General features: G+C 37.9%; 1 protein-coding gene across 1 annotated transcript in view; it reads right to left on the minus strand.

Annotated features, from left to right (window-relative positions):
* Nucleotides 1-1,797: 1,797 nt before the first annotated feature.
* LOC132806160 (protein SOGA3) overlaps nt 1,798-13,336 on the minus strand; it is a 43,955-nt gene continuing 32,416 nt past the window's right edge. Inside the window, exons 4-6 of the mRNA XM_060821219.1 lie at nt 11,300-11,371; nt 2,438-3,640; nt 1,798-1,908 (exon numbers count right to left, since the gene is read on the minus strand). Of these exons, the coding sequence (XP_060677202.1) occupies nt 1,798-1,908; nt 2,438-3,640; nt 11,300-11,371 (1,386 nt within the window). The remainder of the gene's footprint in view (nt 1,909-2,437; nt 3,641-11,299; nt 11,372-13,336) is intronic.

The following is a 13,336-nucleotide window of genomic DNA, read 5'->3' on the forward strand; positions in this document are numbered from 1 at the left end:
AAGGACAGCTCAATACAGGCATTGCCTTCTAAATGGCAACTAAGGATAGGCAGTAAATACTGGCCCAGCTAGCCACATATCACAGAAATGAATTTTAAAACTATCACACAATCCTCTGAGACAAAAAAAAATCTCATCTCTGTCATGAAAGGTTGACCTTTAATTTTTAAAGCAGTACACTCTAGTTTTGCCCACATAGAGACCATTCAGGTATGGATAATAAATTTCCTTCCCCAAAACATGGAAGGAAAGGACAGCACAGTAACTGCAGGGCAGCACAATGGCTCAGTGGTTAGCACTGCTGCCCCACAATGCCAGGGACCTGGGTTCGATTCCAGACTCTGGCAACTGTCTGTGTGGAGTTTGCACATTCTCCGTGTGTGCTGGCTTCCTCCCACAGTCCAAAGATGTGCAGTTTAGATTAATTGTCCAAGCTAAATTACCCATAGTGTTTGGGGATGTGTACGTTAGGTGCATTAGTATTGGAAAATGTAGAGTAATAGGATAGCGGAATGGGTCTGGGTGGGACTTGTTGGGCTGAATGTCCTGTTTCCACACTGTAGGGATTCTATGATTCTAAAACGTATTGGGACAATCTGATTGTTTCATGGCAACCATTACAGAAATTTATTTGATTGACTGAATTTGAATTATCCAGTTGTTGACATCTCCGTACCTCCATGTTTCTATTACAGTGGATCAAACCTCTGGATTACTAATGCATACATGTCAGCATAATGCTACCATTCCTGCCGGATTATTACATAATTAGATGAAAATGATAAATCATATATGTATTGCTAATCCATTATTAGTAAAATACCTGTAATCCACTTATTTCTCAATTTTTATTTATTATGAAATGTTTCTTAATTTATCACTGTCCATTTTGAGTCTGGAATTTACTGGAGATGTTAATGAATAGGTCCTTAATTAGACCACATAGCATATCTCCAATCACTTATTTAGCAAAGTGGACATAATGTTTTTAAGTTGTTAAATATTCTGTTAGAATGCTGGACAAGGGCTGTAGTGGCACAGTGGTAGGACCACTGTCTCTGGATCAGAAGAGACACCTGCTCCAGAGGTCTGTTATAACTTTCTTGAACAAGTTGATTAGAAAATATCTTAAAATGTTGGACAGAACGATGTTACACAAATCTGTTGAACAGTCACCAACTAGTATTTGTATAGCAATTTCATGGTTTTGGTCTTAAAAAGATAATGGATTAAAAATGAACTCTTCACTGCACAGAAGCTTACATCAAAATATGGCATCCTTGTAGTCTTCAGTGCTTTTCATGCTGGCATAAGAAATGTCGTGGACCTCAAGAGAAATGGCCACCAAATGTATTTGTGACATGGTTCCTTTTTGGCTGAATTATTTAAGAATTGAACAATATAAAATTCTTCAAATTTGGACTGAGACCATTACTGTGATGTCACAGTGAAATAAAATAGCACTTATTTCCATCTTCTATCCCTACCTTTGTGATAAGAATTTGTTACATTTATAGGGAACATACATACAAGTCAAGTACAGCAACTGTTATAACAGCTCATATCAGCCAAGACTAACTTTAACAAAAAGAAAAATAAGTCAGAAGATCACTCACCCAATGGCTTCATATAAAAGGTCATCTTGAAAATTGGTAGTCTCCAATATTTTACAAAGCTTTGCATATAGTAATTCCAAAATGTCTTGAACACTGTTATTTTGTGTTTGCAGAAGTCTTGATGAAATATTAAAACAAATAAACAAACTAAAAAGATGGTATACTCAAGTAGATGGAGATTCTACAGAACAAAGAAAAGCGTGAAAAGAAAAACCAATTTGAATATGGTAGCGTAGGACAATGATGAAAATAATACAAGGATGAGTATAAGCAAAATAATAGGTTGAAACATCTGGACAGGCAAATACAAAAAGCAAGAATTACCATTAAATAACAGTCATACATGTATCAACAGTAGCAAGATGATTTTTCAGTAAATATATAAATATCACATTATAATCTCATGAATATATTATTGCAGATAACACACTAAACAATTTCTGTACACAAAACTAATGACTGTTGCTGAACTTTACATGTCATGACAGATAAAGCTTGCAATGCACATCACTGACCTTATCCACGTTTTCTTGGAATTGAAAGATAACATTAAACTAAATCTATGAAATATTACATCATGTGTTACTTGGCAATCTACCAGAATATTATTGTGTACATCAGTCATCTGCTCTCTTAAATGCTACTCAAAATATAGTGAACTGGCCCTTTGTGCTAAATGTGCTGTTACTTACAATATAATAATCAACAATGTACCCACCTACAGCTTAAGATGTATGATACAGAAACGTAAATCATAGAATGGAGTTGACAACATTTAACTATATTTAACATGGGAAACTGGATTTGCTCACCTGACTGACAGACAAAGGTTCCTCTGTATTTTTTTCATCTGTTGTTTTTGGAACCTCTAGTCTGTCTATGAAGGTCTGCAGCTCCTTCCTAAATGCTTTCATCTGAGCATTGATTCTGTAGAGAAGTTCATGTTCTCTAATCCTGCTGCTGTCATCTTCTTCTTCCATTCTGCCAAATAGGTCACCATTTGCAACATAAATTCTTGCTTCAGTTATAATTGTGCTTGTGTCTGTAATCAATCGATCTATAGTTCTACTCAGTCGCTCTGCCTCCAGCCGTATGTCTGACATCTGTTGTCTGTCCTTAAGGTTTTTTTGAAGCAATCTGCCATCTGTAGAAAATAAAGACCTAGGCGGAGTCTGTAAACACCTGATATTGCGAACTTCTTCTGAATCACTTTCCCCACCGATGGGACCCTCTCTTTTTCTATGAGGAGGTCGAGAATCATCATCACTTTCTTTTTTTCCTGGGTCACTTTCTGCATCGCTATCTCGGGGGCTGCCACGGATGCCCAAATGGGAAGCCAGGTCATAGCGCTGCATATTGGACATCAGCACACGATTTTCATACTGTAGTTGCATGACTTTGCCACTGAGTTCATTGATTTGCATTCTGGCTGCCTTTAGTTCTTCTTGAAGAACTTCTGTTACTTTGGAATTATCACTATTCCGGGAAGCATCCTGCATGCTTCCCGTTTTATACTTGTATTTACTGACTTCAGCGGAAAGTCGTTTATTTTGGTCTTCCAAGTCAGCCAGGTTTCGTCTTAGCAATTCAGCTTCATCTTCAACAAGCTGCAGGTTCTGTCTTAGTTCAGACACAGCTTCACTTTGATCCCGAAAAGCAGAAGCACCAACTCCAATATAATCTTCACCACTTGCTCCTTCTTTTTCATAGTGGCTCCTTATATCATCCAACTCAGCCTTCAATCCTCTATTTTCAACCTCAAGCTCAACTATCTTTCTCCCTAGGATATTGGCTTCTTCTTCCACCAGTCGGAGACGAAGTTTTAGTTCAGCTTCTCTGGTTGTAGGAGGTCCTCCTGCTTCACCTTTTGGCAAAGGACTATCCAGATCCCCATAAAAGGATCTGTATTTCTGCAGCTCGCATTCAAGTCTATCTTTTTCTTTGTCAATTTTTGCCATTTTCTTACGCATTAAAATAGCTTCTTCTTTGACAAACTGCAGCTGGCATTTTATGTCATCGTTGTCCTCCTTGGGGCATAATTAATAAAAAAAACTCATGTCTACAATTTGAAGTAACAAATATCAATGAAGCATGACAAACAAACAAATGTGATTTTATAAAACTGAGAATCAATGAATCGGTACAATGGTTTCATCTCATACTTCAGTAGATTTTAGTTGAATAAATAATCTCAGACAGTAGCCTGTGAGCAGTTCAAAACAAAAAATCTATACCTGCATAGCCCTATTTACATAAGCAAACATGCCAAGTTCTTTAGAGCAGTCAAAATTTAACTCTGAGCTACATATGGTGTCAGAAGCTAGTTCAAAGGGATGGATTTTTAGAGGATTATCTTAAGGGAGGAATGAGAACTGGAGCTGTGGACATGGGAAGGGTGGTTTAAGGATGGAATACCAGAGCTTAGGGTTAAAGGTGCAACCCTTAATGTTGAAACAATTAAAATGGGAAATGCTTAAAATGTGAAAATTACAGCATAGACATCACAGAGCTTTGGAGGAGATTACAGAAAAACAGTGGGGTGAGCCCATGGAGGGATTTGGAAACAAGAATGAGAATTGGTGTTACTTAACCAGGAGAAAACTCAGGGGTGACAGGTAAACTCCATTAGAAATGGATCATAGAAATGCACTTTTCAAAATAAAATCCATTCCAATTCCTTGAAATACATCAAAATTTATTTACAGCATTACTTTGTTCAAGATTATGTCATTAATCAGCTGGTCCAGATTCAGATTTAGGAGGAAGGAAGCTCCATGCTTCCAACTCATGTATTTGTTTAAGGGCAAGCCATACTCAGATTTTTGTGGTTTACTATATTTACGTTAACCTGATGACAATTTGCATAATATCAAAATTGGAAGTAAATTTCTTTAAACACAAATTATTTCTACAGATGGATTTTTACAACTTTTAAGAGGTTAAATTGAACAGATTGAAAGACAGGCACATATGGCTGATTGTTTTCAGATGTCAACACTGCCACTTATTGCAATAAATTCATCTGAAAAAAAAACAGCTAATCTCTGGCAGTCAGGTCAAAAAGGCTCATAAAGGAATAGTTCAAAGTTTCTTAGAACTAGTGGCTACTTAATAATATGAGAGTCCATGCTGTTAGAGGTAATATACTAGAAAGGACAGAGGATGAGATAACTAATAGAAGAGTCGGGATAAGTGAGACATCATCAGGATGGCAGCTTGCAACTAATGGAGGGCCACTGAGATCAGTTCTGCAGCCACAATTATTTACAATATATGTGAATGACTTGGATGAGGAAAATGAATGTACTATAGCCATGTTTGCAGATCACACTAAAATAGGAGGAGAGGTTGACAAAGAAACTGCACTTGGTTATAGGCATGTTACATGAGTAGGCAAAAATTTGGTAGATGGAATATAATGTGGGAAAACATGAGGTTTCTGGTATGAAGAACAGAGGAGCTGAATATTATTTATACGGAGAGAGACTGCAGATACCTACAGAACAGAGGGATTTGAGGGTCCTCATTCTTGAATTATAAGAAGCTAGCATCTAATTTCAGTGGGTAATAGGGACAGCATATGGAAAGTTGGCCTTTATTTCAAAGGAAGTGGAATACAAAAGTAGAGAGGTTTTGCTAAACCTATTCAAGTCACTAACCAGGCTACAGCTGGCATATTGCAAAAAACTTTTGAGTCCCTTATCTAAGGAAAGGTATACTGGCACTGGAGGCAGTCCAAGAAGATACATTAGGCTGATATGGATAAGAAAGCACTCTCTAATGAGGAAAGGTTAAATAGGTTGGACCTGCTCATTAGAATTTAGAAGGCTGAGAGGCGTCCTTATTGAAATCTACAAGATTCTTAGAGGACTTTACAGGGTTGCGCAGAAAGGTTGTTTCCTCGTGTGGGAGAGTCTGGGACCAGAGGGCATTATCTCAGGATCAGGGGTCATGCATTTAAGCCAGGAATAAGGAGGAAGTTTTTCCCTGATGGTAGTCAATCCATGGGATTCCTTACTGCACAGGGTTGTTGAGGCTAGGTTGTTAGGATATTCAAGTATGAAACAGACAGATTTTTAATCAGTAAGGGAATCAGGTTTATCAGGAAAAGGCAGAAAAGTGGAGTGGAGAGTTCAGATCAGCCGTGATCTCATTGAATGACGGAGCAGACTCAATGGACTGAATGGCTTATTTATGCACCTACATCTTATGGTTTAAGGTGAGATTTTCTAAAGTCGGTTTCAAAACCAAAATAGAATTCTGGAATACAGAAGTACTGGTACATTGTACGCTTTAAAGTCACTTCAGATTATATTTCATTTATTCCACAGCTTACATTGCATGGCTATTTTGTTCTAATGTCTCACTTTCTAATAAATACATGGAAATAAACAGCTGGGGTGAATTTTCATGACAAGATTGATGTGTTAGGGTCAGATCAAGATTTTAATATTTGAACAGTTCACCTGAATCCAATCCACATTCTGCCATGTTTAACAAAGGTGTGACTGGCAGTGGATAGGCAACCACTTCTGGGGACTTAGTTGGTCATTTTTAAAAAATTAATTTGGGGATCTGGGTGTTGATGGCTGCAGCATTTGTTGTCCACACCACTGTTATGGTGGCTATGAACTGCCTTCTTCAATTGTCACAGTCCACTTGTTGTAAGTAGACCCACAATTCCATTTGGAAGGGAGTTCCAGGATTTTGACCTAGTCACACTGAAGGAATAGTCATGCTGCTACTGAGCTATGATTCAAGATGGACAATGAAGTCATCCACCTAGAGCAAATTCTGCACTAGCATGTTGCACAACATGTAGGAGTCATCAGCCAAGGGAGCGTGGAATCAGTTAATCATCAGTGGATCTGGTGTAATGAGACTTCATGGAGTCCAGAGTCAATTTAAGGACTCCCAGGGCTACTCCCTTCCAAATGTATACCACTATCCACCATCTCTGTTTGCTCTGTTCTGCTGTGGGACAAGACATACCCAGGAATGGTGATGGTTCTATCTGGGACATTTTCTGAATTGTATGATTCCAAAGGTACGACTGTGTCAGGCTACTGCTCGTTTAGTCTGTGAGACTGCTTTCTCAATTCTGTCAAAGGGGGACTTTGCAGAATTGACAGGGCTGAGTTTGCCATCGTAATTTCTAATGCCTTACTGAAAGCTAGGTTGGCTGTCTGTGTTTTTCCCCTGAGACTATTTAAGCAGTTGATACAATCAAATGACTTGCTTAACCAAGACTCAAGCTGTGGGTCTAGGACCGAATGAAGGCCAGACCAGGTAAGGATGGCAGTTTTCCTTCCCTAAAAGATATTAGTGAATCAGTTGAGTTTTGTGCCACAATTGTCATTGGATTCATGGTCACCAGTAAACTTCTGACTCAAAATTATTTTTGATTTCAAATTGTACCACCTATTTGTTATATTCAAACTCGGTTGCCCATAACATTACCTGATTTATCAGTTCAGAGTGAATGTCACTATGACATTTTCCCCCCAATTATTTTAAAAAGAATGACACCATCACACTTAACGGGTTTTTTAGGTTGAACCTGGTCAACCAGACTGCCCAGGCGTCAGGAAATAGAGCATCTCATAAGTGCCCAAGAGATTAAGTGCCTTTACATCACTTCCGGTGGGCGATGTGAAAAAGTAGTGTTTCCTCCCAGATCAAGCCAACCAGCTTCCCTTTCATTAGAGCAAAGCCCATCCTGATACAAAGATACCCAAACTGTCCAATATAGCCCCACCATATACAGTCCATTCTCAAAGGAGAACTGAATTCACTGAACAAACCCCACACCCATCGGAGATCCGACTCACAAGTACTTGGCCCATTCCTACTAGCTGCTAGAAACTCCTTACTGGGAATACAAATCTGTTCTGACGTTTTCTGTGCCCAAATAGAAACCAAGTCCATCCAACAGGTTGACCTCCAATCAGTGATCCTTCTACAGAGAAAAATAATATGCACCCTGTGGAGTCAAATCTCTACAGCATGCAGTAACCCAAAAATTACAATCTACAGCACAGAAAACCTGTCCGCAAGACTGAGCCCTGAGTGGATAGATAAAAACTGTACAAAATAAAAATCCTGTGGATGTTGGTAATCTAAAATGAAAGCAGTACATGTTGAAAATACTCAGCAAATATGGTAACATGTTTGGAGACAGAAATTGTTAAAGATTCATGTTGATGACCCATCATTAGTTGAAAATGATTCTTGTCCCAAATTTTGGGTTTGGGGCCGGGGTGGCATCTTCTTACAGCATTTGTTTTTGGTAGAACAATGATTTTTACATATAAAGACTATGCCCATCAAACAAGGACAACCAAGGGTCACTATGAAAAGTTACGCCCAGGTCACACATGGATTTAAAAAGGGAGAAAGAAACAGGAGCAGTCCATCTGGATAATCAATTAGCTATGACAAAATTAATATATATCCTTAACAAAATTTGATTAGAAAAATAATAATAATCTGTGCCATCTTGTCAGTATACAATAACCTAGATAATTAGTGAAATTTGAAATTCCACCTTAAAGAGTTTAAATGTTGGCTTTAATCACTGAATCATAGAAGTTTAAGGCACTGGAAGCCATCTGGTTTATGCATCCAAGAAACAGCTATTGTTCCAAATCCTACTGTCCAAGTCTAGGTCCAAAGATTTGTAGGACACAGCATATTCAAGTACATTTTAAATAGGGTTTCTGCCTATACGTATAAAATCTTCGAGTAAAAAATGAGGTCTGCAGATGCTGGAGATCACAGCTGCAAATGTGTTGCTGGTCAAAGCACAGCAGGTTAGGCAGCATCTCAGGAATAGAGAATTCGACGTTTCGAGCATAAGCCCTGATGAAGGGCTTATGCTCGAAACGTCGAATTCTCTATTCCTGAGTTTCTGCCTATACAGCCCTTTCAGACAGTGATTTCCACATCTCTTACATCCCTTAGATTAAACAATTTCTCCACAACACCCCAATACTGTCAATTATGTTAAAGGTATGCCCCCTGTTTATTGCCCTTGCTACAAAGGGAAAAAGAATGCAAAAAGCAAACAAGTAAAAGTAGTTGATGAGCAGCAGAGAGACCAGAGAGCAAGACTGCAGCTAAACAATGGTGACAATCAGTGCAAGAGAAGAAAAATAGTCCAAAGAGAAATATGTGAGAAGTCCACAAATAAAAGCAGTGCCATACAATTGGCAAAAGCGTATCTCAGTCTTCAACTTCTTAGTTTCTAAGAACGAAGTGAAGTTCCTGGAGGAAAAGGAGTGTGCACCAGATAGAACGCTGAAAAGCTTTAAGTAACGAGTCCCAGAAATTAGAGCTCAATCTAAGTGTTCAGTGCTAAAACAAAGCAAGCTTCAGGGAGATGCATGAAAACACATCTGAATTTCCATTGCACAATAGAAGGAGTTTACATGTAAAAATTAATGTCGTGCTATTGGATGATGTCACCAAGGGACACCATGTGGCTGAGAAATAGGATAAAACGAGGATATACCCTTGGGAAGTAATGTGCTGAAACTGGAAGAGGAATCATTGCAAGTGCTTATCTGGTAATCGTTAGAGAAATAAGAACAAAACCAGATGGGAGTTACAACACACTGGATAACTGGCATAGACAAGGATGGTGCAGTCAGACAGGTTGAGATGAATGAGGAATCTTGTTTGGAGAGAGCATCACATCAGTTATTTGTGGGCATCCCGACTGTTTTTTCAAACAACCCTTCACTAATAACCCACCGTTGGGGCTTCTATCTCTTTAAAGGAGAAAGATAGTGGGCAAACAGATGGGCCGCAGCTCTTTAGTCCCAGCAGCACCAAAGCTGAGATGGCCACTCATGGGCCTGCATCTGAGAGGACACAACAATAGACTCCATTCTCACAAGAAAGTAAGTGGAGTCTGAGGTCACTGGCATCAGCCAGGAAGGCCCCAGAAAGGCTCATTAGGAATTTGGTAAGGATAGATGAGTATGTTGAGGACGGGTTAGGTAGGATGGACAACCAATGTAGCCAGATCATCCCATTATGGGCCACAGGATGCTCAATCAGGAGGAAATCGTTCTCCATCACAAGTCCAGGATTCAAAAGTTAGTCTTCCCATTTGGTGAACAGCCTACCTGGTGCTAGTCAAATGCTATTTTGCAAAGGTTTCTAACTGACCAAGCAAGTGGTCAACTGGCATGAGGGCCATCTTCTACCTTCCCGAATAGTGGGAGAACGACAAGATAACATGCACATCAATGTCCCCACCTGCCTACCTCTTTCCACCACTTGGACACAGTTCCCAACTTATGAATGTCTGACTTACAAATAAGATTCCATACACAGGTGTACTAATCTTAGTGTTAAAGATCTGACATTCAAACATTTTCTCATACTTATGAATGGCTATTTTATATTATCCTGCATTGTGTTCCAATTGCATACAAATTGACTTATAGATGTATTCAAGAACAGAACTCATTCACAAATTGGGGACAGCCTATAAATTTATAGCTTTTATTATTTTGAAAGACTTCAGATGTATGATTACCAGTGACCATGTCACTCAATTGTTGACCTCATCTGGGGCCTGAGATACTGAATTTCAGAAGTTGCCATCATTTCTGGTGGTGCTGTTAGCTCTCTGGTTGGCCAGTGATGCATGGAAATAGGGAGGTGTGATAGTTAGATTAACCTTCAAAAGAACAGCTTAGCAAAACTATAGAAGCACACCAAATTTGGTGGCTTCCGAAATGAGTTGTGTTGCAAAGTACAAGAGAACAGCAGAGGCAATCACGTGAATGGGAGACAAGGCTGACAGTATATAAAGGATCATTCATCAATCAAAAGATTTATATATGATTCAATGCTCTTTCTGATTCAACAAATATCTTTAATACTCAACTAGATCATTTTTTTTAAATTGTCCACTGTGATCCCTTTAAGCACTGATGGATAGATTAATCTAAGCTCATCCCAGTGGGTAGATTTTACTCAGCAAACATTCTATCCATAGGCTCTGGGAAAAAAATACATTAAGAAACCAATAGACAATAGGTGCTCCTACAGGCCTGACTAAATGAAGGGTCAGCTTGAAACAGACAGGTGTTCTGGATGACCACACCCAATGCCAGCTGGAACTACTATCGGTCACAGGGACTAGGATGAGGCAATATGATCAAAAATATAATTGTTTTAGAGCTTCTGCCCTGTTCCTGCTCAATGGGAAATTAACCTCCATAAGATTTTTAATCATAAATGTGAACAATTAATCTTAAAATAATGTATGTATTAATAGCTATTAAAAATGGTATCTGTAACCAGCATTAGTCTTCAAAAGCTCATCAAAAATTTGATATCACGCTACCAATCATGTTGTCGAGAGTATGTTGCTGGAAAAGCACAGCAGATCAGGCAGCATCCGAGGAGCTGGAGAACCGAAGTTTCGGCCATAAGCCCTTCATCAGGGATCATGTATTAAACATTATTCTTCATATTGTTAGTGACCATTTCACATATTCTCACTTAAATCAATCTCTGACAATAAATTGGTACAAAGTGAAATTATTTAATTTTACAAATAATGTTTTCTATCACCAACAGAGATTGTTTGTTCTATACAAAGTAATTAAATTAAATTTCTGTTAAGTGCAAATTTGTTTAATGTTGATACATAATCGCAATACCTCATGAGTGATCTGTTGTGACTTCTTTTCAGATTTTTGGAAGTCTTTACTTCCTCGTCGCTTTAATGAAGACTAGAAAGAAAAAGAAATCAGATATCACAAGTTATAAGACAATCATTAATGACTGGAAAAATATTAATCACTATTAACAAATCAAATAATATATTCATGAAAAATCCTTTGTAATATCCTTACCAAGTACTATACTCAGTTTTCATTTCTTATACTTTATTTAATTTTAATGTATTGCATAGATCTTAAGCAACAAATTAGCAAATCAAAATCAGCACACAACATGGTTGGCAGGTAATCTTTGTTCATATTCAACTCAGTTTTAATGAACTATACTGAGCCAGACCAACCATACAATTTAAAATATTTTGGCATCAAATTGTGCAATTTACACCCCAACCTCAAATGCTACATACGCTAATGTTTTTAGATAAATGTATTATTTTTAAAAAGTTTTAATTTTTCTGTAGCTGCTGCGTCTTAGAATAAAACTGTTTAATTTGTACAAACAAGACTTTAAAATTACTTGCATGATATAAAAGTCTTAGTCACCCTTCATAAAACTTAGCTTAGCATGCATACCCATCTGTATTATATGTCACATCCAATATGAAAGACTTGCATTGTAAATGTATTGCAAGTATTTTCAATAACCAGTGTTTTGTAGGAATTGCTACACAGTTGTTCCATTCTTGTGCAACCCCATGTCATAAGAAAACCATATAATAGAGACACCATTTAAACTAATGGGGCCAGAATATCATTATAACCATTATATGCCTTAAAGTTTGCCACCGTGTCCCCAATTCATCAACGGCATTTTTGCAAATTCACATTAATGAAATGCGTGTTATAGCTGAACGACCTGTACTTTTCAACATTAGAGATGTGTGATAGGCGACAGTTGCTATTTTATACTTAACAGTACATTATGCATAACAGACAGCTGCCTGACAGTTTTACAAGAATCATTCAACTATCTTCAGAAATTGTTTTAGGTTAGTATCTTTTTGCCTAAGTAACAATGAGGTTGACTTAAGTTGATTTAGGTTTCGGTCTGTACCATATTTCAGGCCCAGAATGTTTTTATTGCCAAGCTTCATGTGCCAGTGATGCAGAATATACATGAAGAATTGCACAAAGGTTTGGAAGAGGCATAGAGTGGCTCATTCACTTATGAAAGGTCTCTGACATATCCAATTCAAAGTCAAAATTTGCAGCATCTGCTGATTGGAAAATAAACTGATTTTCTTCAGGTTTAAAGTGGTTACTGCAAAGAATTAAAAGAAAAAGTGTTTTGGTTGCTGCAGGCCTGCTGCTTTCTCTTTGATCCAACAGAGCTACTCTGTGTCACTCACAGCCCAAGCTGTTCAGCTAACCGATAACCGAACATTTTGCTGTTGGCAGGGAGAAGACCTTTGTCACTGGTTTGAGAACTAGGGATGAATGATCAAATAACTTGGAAATAACTCCTCAGCTCCAGTTCATCTGCACTTCTGCCGGAATTCACAGCTACAAAAACAGAGTTGACAATACATATTAAATTCCTTACTTCCAAACCATGTAGCCAATCCTTGTAATTTCCTAGTTTAAAACTTTTTTCTGCATTTCAGTCCGTGGTTTTAAAAAAAAAAGACAAAGTAAAATTTAAAATAAAGATACAAACAAAAAAGGTGCAAATATAAAGAAACACATTTGATTTTTATTATTAAAGTTGAATTTTGAAGCAAACTTTTGAGTGAAACAAATACAGAAATAGAATAGGAAATGAGTAGAGGAGAAGGGAAACTATTTGAGAGTGAGGACTTTTACACATTCTTTTGGGACTAACCCAGTAAAGGGAAGAGTGGATAAAGAGATAAAAGAGAAGAAAGTTATATTGGACCAAAAGGAGAGAAGAATGGGGCTGAAATGTATATGCGATTGGAAGGACCTTTGATTGCTAAAGCTTCCAATGAAAAGAGAGTTAGGGTTTTTTCCCATCCAATCATGCCATACTGCCTAACCATCTTATAAAGGAAAGGT

The sequence above is a fragment of the Hemiscyllium ocellatum genome, chromosome 3, assembly GCF_020745735.1.
Source record: "Hemiscyllium ocellatum isolate sHemOce1 chromosome 3, sHemOce1.pat.X.cur, whole genome shotgun sequence".
Lineage (NCBI taxonomy): Eukaryota > Metazoa > Chordata > Chondrichthyes > Orectolobiformes > Hemiscylliidae > Hemiscyllium > Hemiscyllium ocellatum.